The sequence below is a fragment of the Lepidochelys olivacea genome (assembly GCF_965140295.1).
Source record: "Lepidochelys olivacea isolate rLepOli2 genome assembly, chromosome: 7".
Classification (NCBI taxonomy): Eukaryota; Metazoa; Chordata; order Testudines; family Cheloniidae; genus Lepidochelys; species Lepidochelys olivacea.
The window spans coordinates 67,421,275-67,443,178 of record NC_140417.1 but is presented as its reverse complement, the minus strand read 5'-3'; the positions used below and the strand labels follow the sequence as shown (position 1 = coordinate 67,443,178).

Genomic DNA, 21,904 nt, shown 5'->3' with positions numbered 1-21,904 from the left:
TGAGGTTCCAAAGAGAAAAGGGTTAATGTTAATTAAATTAACAGGTAATATTAAACTGGGAAATGTGAATGCCAGTGAGGACAGAGACAATACAAAGATACTTGAAGCCCTATTTGCTTAAAATCTCTCTATTTTTTTTTCTACCTAAATATCAACTTTACTTGCCTCAAATCAGCCTGTATGTGCCTAAACAGAGATTCGTGTGCCTAAGTGTGGCTAACAATATGAGCAGAAAGTAACAAAATGAAATTAACTATAGTAAAAGGTAAGTACATATACACCGGGAAAAGATACTCCCATGCACTGATATTCAGTGGGAGGAAGAAATATAGGTGTGATGGGGACAGTAGATCAGATGCAAACTGAAAATGTTACATGGCAACAACAACAAAAAAAGGCCTTTGTAATTTTGACTGAATACAGACAAGCTTTAATTACCTCAGGGAGTAGGAAATAGTCCTGTATATCTGTAGCTCAACTTGATTGTAAAATCTTTGGGGCCTTTGATTACATGTTTGTACAATGGGGCTTGGGCCTCTAGGCATTACTATTATACAGATAATAAACTGTGTGTATGGTAACACCCATTGTTTCATGTTCTCTGTGTATATAAATCTCCCCACTGTATTTTCCACTGCATGCATCCAATAAAGTGAGCTGTAGCTCACGAAAGCTTATGCTCAAATAAATTTGTTAGTCTCTAAGGTGCCACAAGTCCTCCTTTCCTTTTTGCGGATACAGACTAACACAGCTGCAACTCTGAAACCAGATAATAAACTGTAGCAGAAGTGTTGCATTTGCTGTAGTTAGGTGGCTCTGAGCACCTCATTCATTACCAGAGAGAGAGCCAAAGTGGAATGAGTGCAGATGATCAGAATGACTAATTATACTTTTAGCAAAGCAATGATTAAAAGTATGGAGGAATATTACTGTATATTAATATGTGAAAGATGTAAATAGTAAGTATTGAGAGGAATTACTTATGGTGGTGCACATAAGAAAGTGGGATGAAATCAAAAAAGGGAAAATCAAGGCAAAATATCAAGAATGGCTTCCCCAAAGTAAAGTCTAAAAGCTGGTGAATTTTCCCTTTGAAGGGAAGTGATGGGAGTCCCATAGGTTCGGACTCTTCAAATTAAACTGAGCACTAGTAAAAACTGTGTAGGGACCTAACTTGTACTTGCAGAGGAATTGATCAGGTGACTTGTTATCCATCTCTCATTTCTAGGAACACCACACACTAACTTCATACTTTGTGAAAAGAGATTTCCTTTTCTTCTAAACTTATCAGTTTTGAGGGAGATGGTAAGAAAAGAGACTGATGAGTTTTCACTACACTCTTTGTATTTTCTGAACGTACAAACTGCCATACATGATCATACCACTGGTCCAGTAAGTTCAGTATCCTGTCACTGACAGCAGATACCTCAGATCAAGATGCTAGAAACCCTTCAATAGGCAGTTCTGGGATAACCTGTCCCTAGGGCAAGTTTCCTCCTGTTCCCCATAGAAGTTAGCTTATGCTCTGCAGCATGGGAGTTTATATCCCTTCCAGATCTCTTGATTATTTAAAATTTTTACTATTCTAAATCTGAATATTCTCATCATCCATACTAATGTATAATCCCTTAAATATTTCAGTCAGATGTTTCCTAAGTCTCCATTTCAAGATAAATAAGTTCAGTTACTAGCAACTTTTATTTAAGATCTGTTGTGGGAAAGGTGAATTGATAGCCACAGCCATGAAATTTAAAAAGGTTGTTTTCAGTACCGTAAAGGTGTGTTTTAAGATGACAAAAATAAGTATTTTTATTCATGCCAAATGCTTGTCATCCTTGAAGCAAATGCAAGAATTACCATTAGAGCAATGTCTTCAAGGCCCTAACCATAAAGTACCAAATGGACTTCAGTAGGGCTACTCATGCAAGTAATGATTACTTACATAAATGAAGACAGCAGGACTATGCCTTGTGTTGGGCCACGGCAATAAGCCTCCTTGACGGCTCTTCTCTGGAGAGCTTTTCAATTTCAGCTATGCCCATAACCTGTCTGTCGAGCCAGAGTAGTTTACCTCTTCTCTGTAGAAAAATAAATTTAAACAGCTGTAAAAAAAACAAAACACAAAACATATTTTCACCCATTTCCTCTTTAATCAAAGATTTGCTGGAATTTCCAGGTCAGTGGAAAAATAATTGTGGATATATTATGTTTATAACCCCAAAGATTTGTAATACATTAAAAAGGCATTTAATGCTTGAAACACAGTCTATAGACCAACACAGTGTTAAACATATGAACAGGCCTATGGGCCCAAAATTATAACAAAACATGCTGTAATGATGATGGTCTGTTTCTTATGCTTGATTAATTTCCTCATTGTCATTTTTCTCACTATTGTTCATGTAATTACTGGCACTTGTGAACTGCACACTTGACATGATAGGCAAAAGCTCAACAATCCTCTGATTCCTTTCAGAATAATAGGAGATGACTAACCATCACTTTTTTTGTAAATTACAAGTAGCTTATGACCATTTAAAGTAACAGTGAACTTTAATTCTAGCCAATTAAAAACAAGTTAAAAATAGTTTCATGTACACCCCTCCAGCTACTATTGCCTGCTATTTTCTATTTCCCCACACAAACAGGGGAACCTGACAACGCAGGTGAAAGAGTGAACCTGACTAGACACACAAAATATTGTCAAATAGACAAAGCAATCAAACTGAAACAAAATAACTTTTTGACCCTAACTTTTCAGTTCTATCATTTTTATCTCTTACTTGAAACAATAGGCAAAAAATACCAGAGGGAAGCGAGAATGTTTTATGCTGACTGTGTCCCTTTAAATCTTTCCTTTCAGTAACCCTAGAAATACTGAATTCAACCCCCCCCCCAAAAAAAAAACCAACAAAAAACTCTTGAGATTTCAAGATACCAATCCCAATAATGTATTTGGGGCCCTGGTATTAAGTTTATTTTTACATTTTCTTCATTAATTAATGCTTGTCATTTTCCACCTGAAATCCTCCCTTTTATTCACAGGCATTATGGGGAAGCAGCCAGGAGCAGTGCAAGCTTCCTCCCTGTTGCCCAGCCAGCATGCCCCAATACTCTTTAGGAGAAATTACCCCTAAGGGTGAGGAGATCAGATTTCACAGTCTGTTCAGTGCTTAGTATCTCCATTGAGATTTTGAACGAAACTGCCAATTAGTGCCAAATGAAGTTGTAACTTCTGTGGTGTAATGTAAACCTGAACAGGACTACAGGGGGTTGGACTAGATGATCTCCTGAGGTCCCTTCCAACCCTGATATTCTATGATTCTACTTATGCCACTGCATGAGGTTTTGGATGGAAAAGGATTTTGGTCATTACCAACTCAGAGCAGATTTAAAACAATAGTCTCGATATAGAAGGCTCCATAGCCCATTAACAATTGCTTTATTTCGAACGCCTGTGTTGCTACGTATTTTTTGTTGTTGTGTAGTCTCCTATGAGATGCACCATCCAGCTGTGTTAGAGGGAGGCAGTCAACTTCACTTACCAAAAAAAGAGAGACTGAATGAGTACGTCCTGATTTTTTAAAAAAAATCCTCTAAGAGATTTATAAGGGGGTTTCTGTTCCTCTGTTGATTTTCAGAAGGGTCTTTAGGATGGTGGGGCAAAAGCCATAGCACCAAACCTGCTCTCCATCATACCTCACCCATCTCTTCATATGTCTGCTGCTGTCAGTTCAGTTTCAGTTTTGCTACTGCTGTCCTGGTAAACACCATCTTACAGAGTCTGGGAAAGAGCATGCATGCAAGTACCCTAAGGAATAGTGCATCAGATTGAGGCCATCATGCTACTGCATGAAACAAGAAGCACAAGTGACCAAATTACACATTATGACACATGCCAACTCTTTCTTATTCTTAAAGCAGAGCCAGGATTAACCAGCAGAGCAGTTTGGCTACTAAAGGGAAATCCTGCTTGTTTTACTTAGTGGAGTTATCCCATTGAATACAATTGGATTCCTCACCTGAGTAAGGACAGCAGGACTCAGCCCTAAATTGGTCCCACTGATTTTGAAGTAGCTTCAGCTGCAAAAGCCTTTCCTCTGTTGCTCCTTTACCCTCCCAGTTTCTGAAATTAACGCTGCTGAGTTAAGCAGTGCATATGCTTTTGCTTCATTATCTAAGCAGTTAAAGTTTATGTACACTTGAGCATTTACATCATGGCAACAAAGGAGACCTCCACACACTGTTCCATAGCCACTTAATATCATATCAAAGGCTGAACCACATTTGGAAAACTGGCAAGGGCATGAGAGAGCAGAATTAATTAATTAATAGCAAAACCTAATTCAGCTCCCAGGAGAATTACATGGAACCAATAATTTATAGTTAAGTTCTTATTAATTAGTTTTTGAAAAGTCAGCAGCAGAGAAGAGCCCAGTTACATGTGTTTTCATTCTGACAGCCAGTGATCTTTCCACCAATCTCATATAAACAATTTGGAATTTTGCATTCCCAGAAACCCCTAATTGATGGCAGACTTAGCACTCATTTTCTGTCCCAACCCAGACTCCCCAGGATAAACCACATAAGACTTTTTAGTTAGGTTTTTCACACAGAATATGTAAACCTGCAGTATTTATCTTACCTTGCATTCCAAAGGACCTGAACAAGCTGTTACTGTAGCTAAGTACCATGGAGTGATCTTTCATTCATTCTTCCTACAGAGATCCTCGTGGGGCGGAACAGTCCACAGGAAAACCACTCAGCTGTTTAGAACAGCAAGCAAAAAACAAGTTTGCTGATGAAATAGCACAGGTAATGTGGGTAGGGAGGTAGGAATTTGACCAGGACACTTGTTAACATGCCTGTTCTTGTGAAAAGTGACATGGATCTTAAATCCTCAAAACCAGATATAAAACCAAGTTCTCTTCCAAGATATGAAAACTTTCCCCCTGTTATTGTAAATTTTTTTTTGTGGGGTGGGGAGGTGAATGAAGGGAGGGGTAAGCATGGCTAATATTCAACAACTATCAGTAGTTGTACTGGTCCTCTGGAAGGAAAATGGACTTTAAAAAAATCACCATGTTGTCTCTGCTTACTAAGCCAGGAATAGTGCTAAAAAAAAAGAAAATGTTTTCTGGTTCAAAGTTTCTGGGCAGTGAAGCCAAGAGGACACTTGATTTAACATAAGTACAATGATATTGGATGTTTCCTTAAAACTGCTGCATCGTTCCAGAAGATATAAGAGTTAGTATTTGTACTTCCCTCTTTATGTGAAATCTGAGATGCAATTTGATGCCCATTTTGCCACACTCAGGCAGTTCCATTTAAGAGGACCTACAATGAAATGCTTACATTAGGCAGAGAATGTTAGGCTTTGCTCCTTTGACACTATATGAAGGAAACTTCATTCAGCCATTGTAGCTCCTCTTGAACCTGAAAGTATTCTGTAAGTTTTGCAAAACTATTGAGATTCAAAAAATCTAGAAAGACAGAATTTCACTAAAATCTGATATGACTTAAACAGATAATGTTTCATGAGTGGCATAAGTTAGATAATGCTTTGACATGTGAGGTCAGTCTAATCTTTCATGTGACACAAAATATTGGTATCTAGTTACAGAGGAAACTAACATAGATTCACCTGGGGAACATAAGATGAGATACAGAACTAAGAGTTTGTGCATTTTTATTTTTAATCCCCTAACCTATCAGGTCTGGAAGCAGATGTTTTATACACTTGGGAAGCCAAGATTATCAGCTTTCCAAGGATATGACAGTTGTTTCTAGCCTTGGTGGCTTGTGAGATATCACACTTTAAAACGGTCACCGATCTATCATGGACTTTTCGGCATTGGTTAAGTCTGAATATGTATTAACAAGTCCCAGATTTAGAACCAGAGAAATCTGAAATCCCTGCATATTGTAGATGTCTCATTCTGCAGCACTTCAGGTCCCACTGAACTGCTGAAACTTACTGCATGCTCTTTACAACTAAGGAATTACGTTCTGCATTTCTTGAGACTGATCGTGAGTGAGGTAAAAGCTTTCTGCATGGCTCACAAAAGCGCTGCAGTCTCTTTGAGTCCTGCAGCCTATTCTGAGGGCTGCTTCAGCCTTATAGCAACTGCATAATGCTGCTTTAGTCATTGCATGACCACCTGCATCCATTACCTTCAAGGGGCAAGAATCTGTGGCTCTGCCCCATCTGACAACCACATAACAGAGCAACATTTTAAGAGGATGTGGAGGCTGGTTCCATCTCAGCTACTTGCCAGCCAGCCAGCAAAGAGGTACATGGTTCAGAGAAGGCTTTACCCCAAGCTAACAGCTCCCACCTCCCAAACTTACCAGAGGGTGGGTGGGTGTGTTTGCGGGGGGAGTCCACATTTCTTCAGGTTAGATCAACTGCTAGACAACCAGGTTACATGTCTCAGAGCTATGGACCCCTTGGGCTAGATAGATCCAAAGCAGCAAAAGTTACTCTGTAGTTATCAAAAAGTTATTTTATTGATTGCATCTTAAATTGTGGGAAGCCAAACAAGTAAATGAAAGCTTAAACAAAAAACAGAACATGATTAAGATGTAAGTGTGTACTTTCATCCATCCTTCCTCCCCCGCCACCCCTGTTAATTAGTTTCCATTTAACAGGGCAGACTTCGTACCTCCAACCGATATCATGGAAAATAAGCCTAGATTAAAAAAATCTTTAAAACTGACTTGAAAAGGAGACTGTTTCTTTATTAACGTGTAAATTAAGTGTTTGAGAGAGATCATATGGTAAAGGGCTAGCTAACTTGGACTATAATCTGAGCAGCACTGCAGCCAATTAGAAGAGTTGTTGTAGACACATAAAAAACTATGCAAAACCTGGAGTTACCAACTTACAATTCCAGCCTACAGCTTCGTAAACAGTTCTCTTTCTATTTGTGTTAATACAACATTTATCTTACTCAAGAACTGGCGTTAAACCCCAAACATATTGTGAAGCTCAATCTGGCTGGACGATTTATTGTTTTCTACTGCTGACAGTAACCTGAGGTTTGTCTCTTAAACTTTGGCAGCCATTGTACAGGTTGCCGTGCCAAGAAGGCATTATTAAATCAAAAGTATATAAACAAAAGTGTCTCAGATTTATGGGTTAAATTGAACTATTGCAAAATGTTTAACCATCAGATAACTGCACAGGAGGTAAATGCCTTCTTTAGTGTGTTTTAAACAGGAATTATTTTTCATGCATTTGGAGTGTCAGAAGACCCACCAAATAAAAGGAAACCTGACCCTTGGTTTTTTTCACTCTATAGGTCAAACGGAGACAAAATCTCCTGTAGGAAGGAGAGACTGAATAGAATGTGACCATAGGTATTAAAGTGCAAAAATTAGAATATGTCCATCCGCTCCCCATATTGCTTTTTAACCTCACATCTTTGAACAACCTGCCTTGACGCCCATAAAACTCTGTGCTTATTTTTAACAGAGTAAGGAGGCACTTTTGAATCGAGCTATTGGCCAGAGATCTAATATGTTGCAATCCCTCTCCCCGCCTCAGAAGGTAAGGAAGATTAGTGGTCTGTAACTTGGGGAGATTCAGCTGCATGCAGTCCAGAGACAGAGGGAATGAAAGCTCCTGTGGGGATGTGTAGCAGTAATTTGCAGTGTGAATGGTCTCCCTTGTCCCTAATATAGTGCTCATGTGTTAGGATATCTCTTTAGTATAAGTGGGCAGTTGTTTAGCATTCAGAAGATGAAAAGGCTCCCTGCAGAGCTTGGTACAAGAATTAGAAAGCTCCTTCAAGACTGTATGTCTGACCAGTGGAAATCTTTATAGTTGCCTTCTCATCCCTTACTCCCACCCTGAGGGCTCTTCCCGGGGTCACTGCTACACTATCATGGTGATTTGGGGCTCAGTGCTGCTCCCACTGACAGCAAAGGGAGCAGGTAGCAAGGGGCAGGGGCAAGGGAAGCTACTTGGACTTGGGAGTCATTTTGAGTACAACAAAATTTGTCAGAAGAGCCCCGTGTAGTTTTGTGGACTACTAGGCTTTGCATTTCAGTAGGCAGTCTGGGGCTTCTCCCCCGACCTCCCCAGCTGTTCTCTAGCCATTGGCACAGTCTTAGGGAAGTTGGGTGATGAAATCTGATGGAGCTCTTTGCATGCCTGTTTCACAGGAAGCATAGAAGTGACCAGTCTCGGGTAGAATTTTTAGCTAATCCTCGCCAAACCAAGAATATCACCCCTTCTAATTTACAGATGAGGAAACTGAGGCACAGAAGGATTGGGTGGCTTCCCTAAGGTTGCACAGTGCACTAAGCTATACTACCCCTCTAGCTCCAGATCTGTGTCTGAAAGCACCATCCCTCTGGAGAATTCTTGCAATTCCTCTCCTCAAGAAAGGCATATCTAATTATACAGTGGTCTAGAATTCCTTTCCCCTCACGCTGAGAAGCTAAGGGAAGGAACAGCTGTCATAGTTTGGGGTCAGACACTGGTGCACCAGGTTTGATAAAATAAGCATCTGCCAGAATCTGACGGTAGGCAAGGCATCTTCCTTTCACCCAGTTAAATTCACATCCTTATTCGCTTCTGCATTTCAGAATTCTGGAAGAGAGAAACTATGGGAAAGGCTATTGTCACGAGAGGCATAGCTCACTAAAGAGGTCCAGATCCAGATATTGAGGTGCTTCTCTGAATCCAAACCTGGCAGCTTTCTGATAGACACCCTTTGGGATCTACAATTTTTATGCAAAACTGTTTGCCTGAAAAGGGCCTAATATATCATTTAACAAGGATTTTTAATACCAGCACACCAGCATTACAGCAAAGACAGGAGTTTACACTTCACTCTCCCTCTCCCCCATCAAGGCAGCTGGAGCAAGCTGCAAAGAGTAGTCATCCTTCCCTGTGCCAAGGTGAAGGCTTATTTGGGGTGTAGAATTGTTCATTCAACAACAGTTCCCCTCCCCAATCTGCCTCCTGTATTCATACTGACTATTTAAACTAAGTATTAGCTTCAAAAGTTTCTGGAGGTAACAGACCACCAGTGCATACTTCTTTAAAGGGACACCAACTCTTCATTTTAGTGCTGTGTACATCTTGGTTTTGCATGTAGAGCTTGTCAGGGATCAGGAAATGGAAATCATACCTGGTGATCAGAGCAGAGGTTGGGGGGGCAGATGCCAGAGCCAAGGATCAGAACTAAAGTCAGGAATTAGAGGTGAGGGTCTGATGAGCTGGAGTCAGAGCCTGAGGTCAGAGCTGGAGTCAGAGCCAGGTTACCTGGAGTGAGTGAAAACAAGAGTAGGGCTGGGAACAAACAAGCATAGACACTATCAGAGCCTTAGAGGAATGTTTTGAGTAGCCAGTGCCTTGCTCCTGCTGCTGGTTTTAAGAGCAGGTCTGCTGATTCCCTCAGCTAATCAGGCAGCTTGGCCAACCAGGTGTCTCAATTGGGGTCCAGCTGTTCTCATTGGGGTGCCTGGGCATTAAGCTAGCAAGTAAGCAGGCTAGCTGTGGTCTGTTATTCCTGAGAGAGCTTGATTTCTGTCTCATTCTCATACTTATCAAACCGATCATGTAAGGTGTAGGAGCTAGTTTAACAGGACAAATATAACCCCACGGAAGTCAATAGGGTCAGACTAGGAATGAAGTTGTCCTTGTCTTATTTTGTTATCTTTGTTTCTGTTGCTTAGATGCACAAACAACAATCACATGTAAGTTTAATCATGTTAAGTTATAAAGAGTGGGTTTTTTTGTGACCATTGATTCTGGGACAGGAAATCCCTCAATGGTTAATTGACCAGCACAGAATAAAGGAATATTATTTTTCATTCCAGACAGAATTCCAGCTGAAATCATGTTAATTAAATTACAGCCACAGAAAAATATACTTGAGGGATTGATATAGCCAGAGCCAGCAGCCAAAGAGAAACGGTGCAACTCCTTTAAAATGTCTCCCCGGCTCTCTTCTCACCACTCTCCCAGTACCATCGGATTGGACAGCCTCTTAATATGTCATTACTCAGCTATTAGTAAGTAGGTATGGGGTAGTAAGCAGCTCTCCTTCCACAGCATAAAGAGTAGTTTCTTTGGCTATACAGCCCAGGGTACCTGGGTAAATTCTATATGGCATTAGCCATAGAGGTGAATTTCTTCTGGATCAAAGCCTTAAAGGTCAGTTAATCTAAAATGAGAGTATAAAATCTAGCAGATAGGGTATCAGACTAGGATTTATGAGAGCTGGATTCTGTCCCTGCCATTGTCTGGCTTTGTGACCACAGACAAGTCACTTTACCTCTCTCAATTGCTCCCATGTGTAAAAGGAGCTAATGATATTTACCTTCTTTTCTTTGTAAAGGGATTTGAGACCTACAGGTGAAGAGCCACATAAGAGATGGATATTTTTATGGATAAGTATTAGTGAATTACCTCAATCACATCTTGAAATCTTCCAGGAGTGGCCCAGTGATTTAGGTGTAATTCTTCACGAATCTGGTCACTCACTTGAAGCCTATTCACTGTGTCCATCTGCCCGCTTTGTTAATATGTATAGTGTTCTGTGTTTTTACCAAGTAATGGAGTAACATTCGGTGAGTAATTAGAAAGGCTGCTGTCTTGAAGCCCATACTGGAGAGCCAGATCATGCAATAAATCAGGCCACACAGTGCTCATCGCATGATGGAGGCCTGAATCTTCATTCAGGTGCAAACATTCCTCCTGAAGTCAATGGGAGTTGTGTACGCTTATCTGGGGGCAGAATCTGGCTAAACCAAACTAAGTGCTTTCAGCTCACGTATTTCCAAATGTTTATTGCTACTTCTGAATTAGAGATCTTCTAAAAAAAGCTCTATCCTGACACTTTCTTGGCCTTGATAGCTAACATATCCTATTTTATTATTCGAGCCTGTTTGAACTGCTGTAGTTAAAGTGATGTCACAATTTCCATTAAAACCCCTATGTTCAGGGGTTTATTACTCAGCTATAAAAATTTACTCTCCACTGAAAATTGGCATAGGAAAATGGAATCATCTCAGCTCTTTAGAAATAGCAGGAGCACAAAGTCACAGGTTTGAGGTGCTGTTCCCCACATACCAGTATTTCCAAAATAGCTCTTTTATTGTTGTTAAAAACAAGTTCTTTTGGCTGTTAGTCCTTGTTGTGAGCAGGTGTTTTTAGGTGAAGGTGAGGACAGTTATAACTGGTGAGTTAGTTCATTCCCAAGAGGCCACTTGCACGCACAATCCTTCCCATCAACAAGAAAATTCAAGCCAATTTATTATGACTTGAGCATCTTTTGGCATTTCATTGCAAGACCCGTTAGTATAATCATTCTAACTTCTGTGACATGTTATTTGTCAGTTTGTGGTATTTATCATTTCCAGTGTATAAGAAGAGGACAAGTGACAGGGAGAACCTTAAAGCTCTTTATTCAGCCAACCACAAGCATCAAATAATCCAAGTGATTTAAAGTCATTGGGACGACTTGCTGCTTGAAATTAAGCATGTGGTTTAGTATCTTGCTGAATCAGGACAAGGATAACATCAGACAAGTGTTCTTTGCTGATTGCTTTTCAATTATAGTTTATTTTTGTTATAGGTGGCATGTTGGACTATATTTTGTAGGAAAGTTAGTCATGATACCTCACTACGGCAATTAAGTCAAGACTGCAAAGAGATTGCCAGTATAGGTTTTAAAATGGGTCGTTTAGTTAGGTGCTACTGTAGTTCCTTGTCAGCCTGCACAGCATAAATCAATGGTTTTTAATTTTCACCCCTAAGATTTCAAACTGGCCCAGTGCATTTGTAGTCAAATATACCAAGATATGGGTACTATAATCCCATCCTTCAGGGCATAAGGTGAGCAATGCAGGAGTCAAGAGGTATTTCACTCTACCCCCATCTATTTACAGCAAGGCACATATATCTTAGTGTACTCTGATGGATGAGGGGGATCACGGGATTCTCTGACACAAGGTTTGTCCCACTGCTGGAGGCAGGATGCTGACCTGATGGGTCACTAGCCCAATGGAATAGGGAAAATCCTATCTTCCCGAGTGTTTTTTTTTTTTTTATTTTGAGGAAGCCACCCAAGCATGAGGGAACTGCCTCTCTCCATGCTACTGAGAAGATGTTTGTGCTTCTCTCCAATGTCAGCTGAGGAATCAGCAGTAGCGGTTTTCAATAAAGGTAATGGTAAAGCCTGGGGACAGAGCTTTTAACCTTGAAGCAGCGCTTCCACAGTGCAGTGTCCAGTTTCACTTCTGTCTCTTTCTGTATCATCAGATCATTGCCCTGTGGAAACTGTATTCTCACAGTGTTGCACTATACCTTGCCAAGAGTCCCCTTTTCCTCAGCACTGTCTCATTTTCACTGAAAGATCCTGCTCTCAGACCCTCTCTGCTACCTTGGCTAAGACAGCAGCTCCGATGATCTGGCAGCAGTGCCAGTTCCAAAGGGAGTTTTCTCATGCTCAGTGACCTAACAACATAAATGGAATTGTAGGCAAAGTTATTTGGTCATCTAAGTGCAGTTCTTCATGGACAGTAGTTCACAGCACAAAAGCCACCATCCCAACTGGCCCTAATTGGACCCTTGCTTGCAGTCTCGGAAGATGATTGAATGTACATGGAGACTGAACTGCCATCTTGTTCCTGGAAATCTCTCTCTAGGTCCGATTTAAGAGATATTCATGGAGAAGGGGAGGGGATGTTTGCATGACCACCTGCCTGTGCTGAACCTGTTCGGCAGGAAAAGTACTTTCCCTATCTGTGGAGCCATGAATCCAGAAGCACTCTCAACAGCTACAAAATATGATACTATTGTTAGAAGATTTCATTTAAGAAAAATAAATACTATACCAAAGAGAGAGAGAGAGAGAGACACACCCTGGCAATGGGTCATTGATTAGAGAGAATACCTTCACTAGCCTTAGATCTATTTGCGGCTCTTCAAACTTATCAGTACTTGAGGGAAACACAGTAGTAGTAGACAAGTCTTCTGTTTAGTTGATATGGTTAAGATGTCTAGATTTAAACTTTTCACAACATCCACAGTTCTATTTCAAGAACTAGTATTGGTGGTTTCTCAGGCAGTTTCGGTGACTCAGCCCTCTAGCCAAGTCACACACACAGTTTGAGGGCTTTCAACAAAACAAAACCTCTTCCAGGATAAACAGTAAAGTCTCGGTCCACAGTCTTTAAACAGTCCTGGTGCTGGTATCGAGCCGTACCCCCCAGGCTTGCTCTCTGGAGGCAATTGCCCTTTCTGGCCCCAGCTCTCCAGTTGAGACACTAAATAGGTTAGGTCCCCTTCCTGGGTTGTATCACAGTTCCATATTCAGTAAATTGCTGACCCTTTTCAGGGTCTTCAGTCCTCTTTCTGGGGTTAGGTTCAAAGCTCTCCTCAGGGAGTAATTTATTTCACCTGTGGCTGGTGAGGGGATCCGGGCCCACTCACTACTCTGGGTCCTGACCCAGGGATCCTATGAATAGCAGCAATGGACCACTGCGTAGCTTTCAACTGCTCAAAATGCTGCTATGATTCCCTGGGCTACTTTCCTGTGGCCTCAGCAACTTCACCAACACTTCACCCTTATTATAGGGCTGAAGTTTTTTACTTTGTTTTTACTGAAGTTTTTTACTTTTTTATTCTATGCTTTCTTTCATATTTCGTGCATCTCCCCCATCAGCTCCACCTATTCTGCCATTCCTGTGTTTTGTACCCTGGTATTACCATGTCTCCTTGATTGTCCTCATTCCACCATGTTTCTGTGATGCCTGTTATATCAATATCCTCATTTAATACGAGGCACTCAGGTTCACTCGTAGTATTTAGGCTTCTAGCATTTGTATAAGCACTTTTGTCACTTTTTAGTTGTCTGCCTTCATGTTATGTAATTGAATGGAACTCTTTTTCGGTTAACTTTCTCTTCAGTTCCTACCTGTACTTTTCTCAACTTCTGTTCTCTGCTCTTTACTAGCATATAGAGAATCCCTGTTAATAGACCCTCCCCAAACAGATGGCTGTGTCTGAACCATGTGTTCCTCTGCACCTGTTCCCCCAGCCCTTTATTGTAAAAACTCCTCTATGACTTCTTTAATTTTACATGCCAGCAATCTGGTTCTAGTGTGGTTGAGGTGGAGCCCATCCTTCCTCTGTAGGCTCCCCCTTCTCCAAAAAGTTTCCCAGTTCCTAATAAACCTAAATCCCTCCTCCCTACACCATCATCTCATCCACACATTGAGATCCTGCAGTTCTGCCAATCTAACTGGTCTTGAGTGTGGAACTGGAAGCATTTCGAAGAATGCTACCATGGAGGTCTTGGACTTTAATGTCTTGCCTAGCAGCCTAAATTTGGCCTCGAGAACCTCTCTCCTACCACAACCACTGGCTCCTCCCCAGCACTGCAGATAAGTCTGACTACAAGTCTCGAGAAATCTGCAATCTTTGCACCCAGCCGGCAATTGACTGTGTGATTGTCCCGGTCATCACAAACCCAGCTATCCATATTTCTAATGATCGAATCCCCCATTACTGTTACCTGTTTCTTCCTAATAACTGGGATTCCCTCCCCCAGACAGGTATCCTCATTGCAAGAGGATACCACAGCATCATCTGGAAGGAGGGTCCCAACTATAGGATCGTTTCCCTTCATTCCAGTTTGATGATGTCCTTCCCCAAGACTTTAATCCTCTTCAGCAGCACAAAAGCAGTCAGACTACGGGTGGGACCGCACTGTGTCCCAGAAAGTCTCACCTTGTACCTCTCTGTCTCCCTTAGCTCCTCCAGTTCATCTACTCTGGTCTTAAGAGCCCATACTTGGTCTCTGAGGGCCAGGAGCTCCTTGCACTGAATGCACACATACGCCACCTGGCCACCAGGCAAGTAATCATACATGATTAGGGTTAGGCTCTCTCTCCCATCTCTGCTGCTGGACTTCTGCCTATATTATTTTTACTCCTTCAGCTTTTTTGTGGGGAGGTGTTGTTTTTTTTGGCAGGGGGTGGTGTGGAAGTTGTTTATTGTCTGAATGTTAGGTGTATCTGATTCCCATGCTCCCGCTCTAAACCCCCTCACAAAAAACTCCCCCGTTTGGTAGCTCCTCTGGTCGCTTAGAAGCTGGCTTTTTAAACCCCGGTTCTCCCTGAGTAGCCCTGCCCCTAGTTAATGGATCCTAAAGGATGAGGGATCAAAGCTTCATCAAGAAGCCGTCAGCCTTGCCTAGCGGGCTGCTAGGTGCAGGCACTTCCCCCCCAAACAGGCCACACTACATGCTAAAATCAAACAGCGAGCACACAACAAACAAACAAACTCACCTCAAAGATCACGTAGTCATTCCTCCTTCACCTGGAAAACTCTCTCGCAAAACTCCCCGGCTTGCCCCTCTTGTTCACTAACTCCTCTGGTCGTATAGGAGCTGGCTTTTTAAAGTTCAACAGGGAGCTGCTCAGGGGAACTCTGACTCCTGTTGTTTCATCTGCCTGGCTGTTTTGGTCCCCAACCCTGGGAGGCCTTGACAACAGTAGGTTCCTCTCCCATGGCATCTCCCATTGTTACTAGAACTGGTTCAACTCCACGAACAGATGACAGGGCACTACCAGCACTTTAGCAAATGTGTTCTCAGGTCTGTTCTGAGCAGGACTCATCATGGTACAAACACCAGAGCCTTGTCTATGCTAGCATTCCCATCTTTGCTCACTGCCTTTAGACCTGAGCTGGTGCTCTCACCAAAAGGAAGTTTTAGAGCAAAAGTGCAGCATAGACACTCCAAGCTAAGGGCCTATTTTATTTTTATTATATATAAACATAAATTAAATTGTGGTGTTGTGTCATCTTGTTCTTATTGCTGCCCTGGTCTCCATTTTTAAGTAACTGGAGAAGCAAACTCAGATTTCATGGTTCTCTAGTCTTCCTTTTGGCATGGGAGTCCTGAAAAGAGCATAGGAGGTGGTCTCTGCCAAGGAAGGAGCAACCCAGATAAGATTTTCAAGGGTGTCCAAGTGACTTAGTAGCCCAAACCTCATTTTCAAAAGAGACTTTGGCTCTTAACACCTAAATCACTTAGGCATCCTTGAAAATGTTACCCAACATGCCTATGTAGGCTTGAATAAGGAGGCTGGATAGGACTACAGCCATCCTTCTCACACATGGGGTCACCAAATATACAGAGTTAACCCTGCTTCTTACAGCTGAGCTAATGTACTCAGTTAACGAGCACTTTACAAAATAAGTGTGTGTGAGTTCTCTGACCAGTGAAAAAGCCGCATACCCAGACAGAACCAGGACACAAGGGACTTGAAATCTGATTGGATGGTGCATCCACACTCTGAACACAGACAAACTTTTCTACAATAGGGGACTTAAACTGAGATTTCCAAATGCTTCCTTCAGCTTAGATCCCCATGATTCAACTAAAGCAAATCAAAGCTTTGCACAGTCATTGGGGGAAAGAGACAGACAGGCTTTGCCAACTAGCATTTTCATCGTCTCCCAACCAGAAGACACTAATTCCTAACACCAGTTAACCCACATCCCTGATACAGCCTAATAGGGAACTCCTTAATTCACCACAGCTGGCCCAGCCCTCCTACCCTCACAATCCTTGTAATTAGGACATGTGGCTGTGGTCTTTCCTCTGCTTGGGGAGTGAGAGTTAACCCTCTCACTGCCAACATCTGATGGATTCTATAAATCTCGGCACAGCTCAAAGGGAATTTTCCAGTGATAGATAGTGTTTGATGATTACAAAGTATGGTGGTCAGTATTAGACCACTGACTCACTGTGGGACAAATTGTGTGCTCTCTCAGTGATATTCACTGCTGTAGGAGAGGGTACAATGTGGTGCTAGTGGAATGGCCAAGTAGGCTCCCTCTGCAAGCCCTAGGGTAGCACCTGCATACACCAACATAAAACACAGCCATGAGGCTTCAGTAGCTCATGGATGGGGAATGGAAAGTGGCCACCTTTGGAATCTACAGGCCCAATCCAGTGCCCATGGGAGTCAAATGAAGGACTCCTCTTGTCAAGAATGGGCATTGGATTGGGTCCTATGAGAAGAAAAAGCACCCATGTGCGGATTGTACTGTAGCCTCGTGTCCTCCCCATGAGTTGCAGAGGACTTGCATGTGTCCCAACCCAAGGAAGATCTGTGGATTTCTGCTGGGGGTGGAGGGAGTGGAATTTCTCACTCGCTGTATGTAAAGTCACTGATCTGTAAAATGGGGATAATATAGCTATTTCACAGGGCAGCTGAGGAGCATAATTATTTAATGCACATGAAACACTTGGAGAGTCTTCAGTCAAAATGTGCTATTAAAAACATTTCATATTATTCCAAGTGTGTGTAAGTGAAAGTGGCTACTTGGGAGAGAAGAACTTCTTGAAGTCTCTTAATTAACAACAATCTGGGTTCCATGGCACTTCACCTTCTTCTTACCAATTTGTTGCCAAGATTTTTTCATTCCTACGGAATTCCATAATCCTAGAAAATAAGTGCTGATGACTATTGTAGCATCTTTAGTCACTTGACAACTGAAGCAGTTAGAACTTTTCAGTCACTTGCTGGGATAATTTTCATTTTCAAAATGTACAGAATCAACCCCGAAGACAGAGGTCCCAATTCTTCGCTCACCAAATTTATGCCATGTGCTACTATACTAATGTAGCTCCTCCTGGGTTACACTGGTGTAAAATGAGGGGAGAATCAGGTCCACCAGGTAAGTACAGATAGCGACCCCCAACGGAGATTAGGACTCTTTGCACAGTGCCCTGTACAAACACACAGTACAGACTGTGCCACCCCAAAAAGCTTCCAATGCAATTGGACAAGACAAAGGATAAGAGGGAAACTGAGGCAGAGAGTGTTGCAATGACTTTCCCAGGGTCGCAGAGCAAGTCACTGGTAAAGTCAGGAACAGAATGCAAGTCTCCTGACTCCCAATCCAGTGCCCTATCTACTAGACCCTTCATCAGTTGTGTAACTGGTCACTTTTGCCTCTGGTGTGGCTAAATGAGATTGCAAAGTGTAGCTTGCACCTAATTTTCACTTGCATATCCAAAGCCACTGTCCTAGGATGTAGCGATACCTTCAAATTATGCAGAGATCCATGTTTGAGTCTTATTCAGCTATCCCTATGTGACTCCTTTATTATTTGAGCATCACATCAGATGGACAGAAATCATGAATATCTGAGGTTTTCAAAGATTAGTGAATTAATTTCACAAACTCACTAAATCTCAGCTTCTAGCATTTATTTATATAAAGGATTTTTAATTCATTTTTTGGCCCTCATTAAAAGTTTCTGATTGACAGCACTGAAAAAAATATGGTCACAGAACAGGTCTGATTCTAGTTGCACATCAGTGTAAATTAGGAGTAACTGCACTGAATCAGTGAGGTTACAATAGTGTGAGAGGAGAACCAGGCCTAATAAGTACAAGTGCAAATTTCTTACATTACCCTGGCAAATGTGTCCTCCCCAAACATTGGGTGGGAACAACTGTCCATGCTGTGGTCCTGTCTGCACAACTGCCATGTTGCAAAACCCAGAGAAAAAGCTATTCTTTATGTTTTAAAGCTCCTATCAGCCAGTTACTATTCTGTTGTGCCCCAGGGCATTAAAGAGAATGAATACTTGTTATCACTTTTCAGAGTAGCAGCCATGTTAGTCTCTGTCCGTAAAAAGAAAAGGAGGACTTGTGGCACCTTAGAGACTAACCAATTTATTTGAGCATAAGCTTTCATGAGCTACAGCTCACTTCATCGGATGCATGCAGTGGAAAATCTCTTCCACTGCATGCATCCGATGAAGTGAGCTGTAGCTCATGAAAGCTTATGCTCAAATAAATTGGTTAGTCTCTAAGGTGCCACAAGTCCTCCTTTTCTTTTTGTTGTCACTTAATTCCTATGTAGGCGATTATGAGTTTCCTGCTGTTTTGAAGCTTCAGAATGACAAATTGGGCTTCCTTTAGTTTTGATTTGCTGGTTGAAGAAAGTGGAGATCCCTTGCAGATGAAAGATAAAACTGAGTATTTGCTATTTATGAGGAAATAGTTAAATCACAGCAGTTTCCCCCGGATCTGAGCACTTCTTATTGTTTGACTTTAAAACTCAGGACACTGTGTTTATTGTCTCATCAAGCAGCCTGCAAATTAACATTTACATTTTTATTGGTGTTCTTTTCATTTCTCTGGTTTCAATATTATCCCTTCAAATAGTTGTGGACACCAAAAATGTTCCTTTTTGTGGGTCACTCTTCAGCACTTTGCTTGGAAGCTCTAACCACTCCATGACTGTGGTAGGGTATCACATCAGAAAGCAATCATCGTTTCGTGGCCAGGCTGGGATGAGTGAACTGTGGTGAGCTCAGGTTTCAGAGTAACAGCCGTGTTAGTCTGTATTCGCAAAAAGAAAAGGAGTACTTGTGGCACCTTAGAGACTAACCAATTTATTTGAGCATAAGCTTTCGTGAGCTACAGCTCACTTCATCGGATGCATCTGTAGCTCACGAAAGCTTATGCTCAAATAAATTGGTTCGTCTCTAAGGTGCCACAAGTCCTCCTTTTCTTTTTGTGGTGAGCTCAGTACTTTCTCCACCAATGGGATAACCTGATCCATCGTGCTATCTTTAGGCTTACAACCAAGAGGCCTCTATATTAATGGCCCATATATTGCTTTCACAAAGTATGCAGCCCTGTTCTTAATGAAAAGACTCTCTCCAAGTTCCTGCTGCTATTTTTAGCCTGCTGCTGTTCAGCTCACTCTTAGAAGAACCTTTAGTACAATACTATCTTTCTTTCTTTTTTTGCAGGCGCTGAGTAGCAGTCTGTATAAGAGTGCTTCTCCCTATGGCTCTCTTAACAACATAGTGGATGGGTTAAGCTCACTCACTGAGCATTTCTCTGACCTATCCCTCTCCTCGGAAGCCAGAAAACCCAGCAAGAGGCCACCTCCTAACTACCTATGTCACCTCTGTTTTAACAAGGGACACTACATCAAAGACTGTCCACAGGTAAGTGATGTGTGATGGTCTGTAAGAGTCTTCACCTCACCACTCATCTAATGAGACAATTTCCTGAACTTGACTCACTTTTTTTTTTTCAGAGCAGCTTTGCAGAAATGTCTTGACAGTTTTACCAGGCCAGACCAAGGTTCTTTTCATCCACCTGTTATCATGGGGCCTGTTACCGTGACATTTTACTTGTGTGTCGGCCCCACCTACCCATAGGTGCTGGAACTAGGGGTGTGGGGGATGTCGTCTCACCCCCTGGCTCAAAGTGGTTTCCATTATATACTGGGTTTGCAGTTTGATTCAATGACTTTCAGCACCCCTGCACCTACACAAATGTGCCTCCCTCCCCAAAAAAACACCTCACTCTAGGCAAGTGAGTGGGTAGATTTTGGCAATGGTAAAGGTTGTTACTGTGTAATTTTCCATTTTGAAGATTATGCTAAATTCATTTTAAAGCTGCACGTTTCTTAGTTATTTTGGATATAACATTTAATAAAAAATATAGCAAGTAATGGAAGTACCCAGCACTAAACACTGTAAGGAAAGAGAAAATGCTATATCAGATGAAAAACTTAAGACACTGTTGCAGGAACCCAAGCTCCAGGTATAGCTAGTGCAAAATGTTCCTTGCCTGATATATAAGAGGTTTATGCTACTTGACTAGAGTTCTTGATAGTTCTTGGCTTAGTAGATTGCCTTTGCAATAGCAAAACGGGTAACATTATTTCCTTCAAGATGTGGGGTACAGTAATGTGCACTAAAACCATATACTAATTTGCATTTCTTCTCTGAAGAGCCAAAACCCAGCGTGCCAGGTTTTCCCATCTTCTCAGGTTTCAGCTTGGCATTGCTGAGGTGCTCTGGTTCCCACAGAAGTAGAGACGGTTCAAACTTTCACAGCTCCAACAAGCAATGTACTTAGAGTCCGGAGGCAAAAAAAATGCTGATGGCATTCCAAAAATACAGAAGTGCACGTTTAGTGGCATCCTCTAGATCAGTTTCAACTCCGCTTCTTAACATGTAAGCTTTGTTCTCTCAGTAAAATTGACTGCAGTCCATGGCAGCTAGGGGTGTCAGACATATAAAAGCCAGAATTGCTGGCAGAAGGAATGTTTGCCTGCTAAGCAAGGTCTGCATGAAATTGAGTCTAAAGTCAGATGAGCTTTAACTGAGTGTGTTCCTGTTGCAGTTGGTCACAGAGGTGTGAACCAAAGAGGGGGTTATCTCCATGAAGTTTTAGCTGCATATCTCCTTCTGATTTTAAGGGAAGTTGTGGGACAAAAATGCCCCATGCAGCTTGGCAAACGCACTTCAAAATATTGTACATTGTATTGTTTCAGAATACACTGAATGGAGCATTTTGTTCAGGAATGAGTCAAAAATTATTTAGAAATGTGTTTTAATTTTTAATTGACTCCGTTTAGCATGTACTTGCAAAATACACAGAAATGATCGTGTGATAACATACATTGTTCAATACTAGGATAGAAATATACTAACTGTAACTGTACTGAATATACCCAGCAGTGGACTCCAATGCAATATTGTGTGAGATAACAGTGCAGTTCTGTGTATGTATGAGAGAAATGCAACAGGTTCCCTAACAATCAGTACATTTTGGGCAGTGGCTTGTGTAGATTGTCCCCAGAGAATGATCAGCAATATCTTGAATGGAGATTCAGGGTTAGTTAAGGAAAATAACTTAAAAAAAAAGAAAATCGGTTAATGCCAATTAAAGCACAGCACATGCAAAAGTTAAGGTTCCTACAGCAAGGTTAACTTGACTGTGTTGTACACTCTATCCAATTTTTGTATGCATGTTGGCCCAGATCCTCAAAGGTATTTAGGCATCTAACTCCCATTGAAATACTATTGAGGATCTGAGTTATTATGATT

The 21,904-nt window shown here is 41.6% G+C and overlaps 1 protein-coding gene across 2 annotated transcripts in view; it reads left to right on the top strand.

Moving 5' to 3' along the window:
* The window catches only part of ZCCHC24 (zinc finger CCHC-type containing 24), a 156,830-nt gene that overhangs the window by 5,340 nt on the left and 129,586 nt on the right, over positions 1-21,904 (top strand). Inside the window, exons 2-3 of one of the 2 annotated variants that reach the window (XM_084633108.1) lie at positions 7,478-7,552; positions 19,808-20,008. In XM_084633108.1, the coding sequence (XP_084489234.1) occupies positions 7,478-7,552; positions 19,808-20,008 (276 nt within the window). The remainder of the gene's footprint in view (positions 1-7,477; positions 7,553-19,807; positions 20,009-21,904) is intronic. The other variant, XM_084633109.1, reaches the window with a different exon arrangement.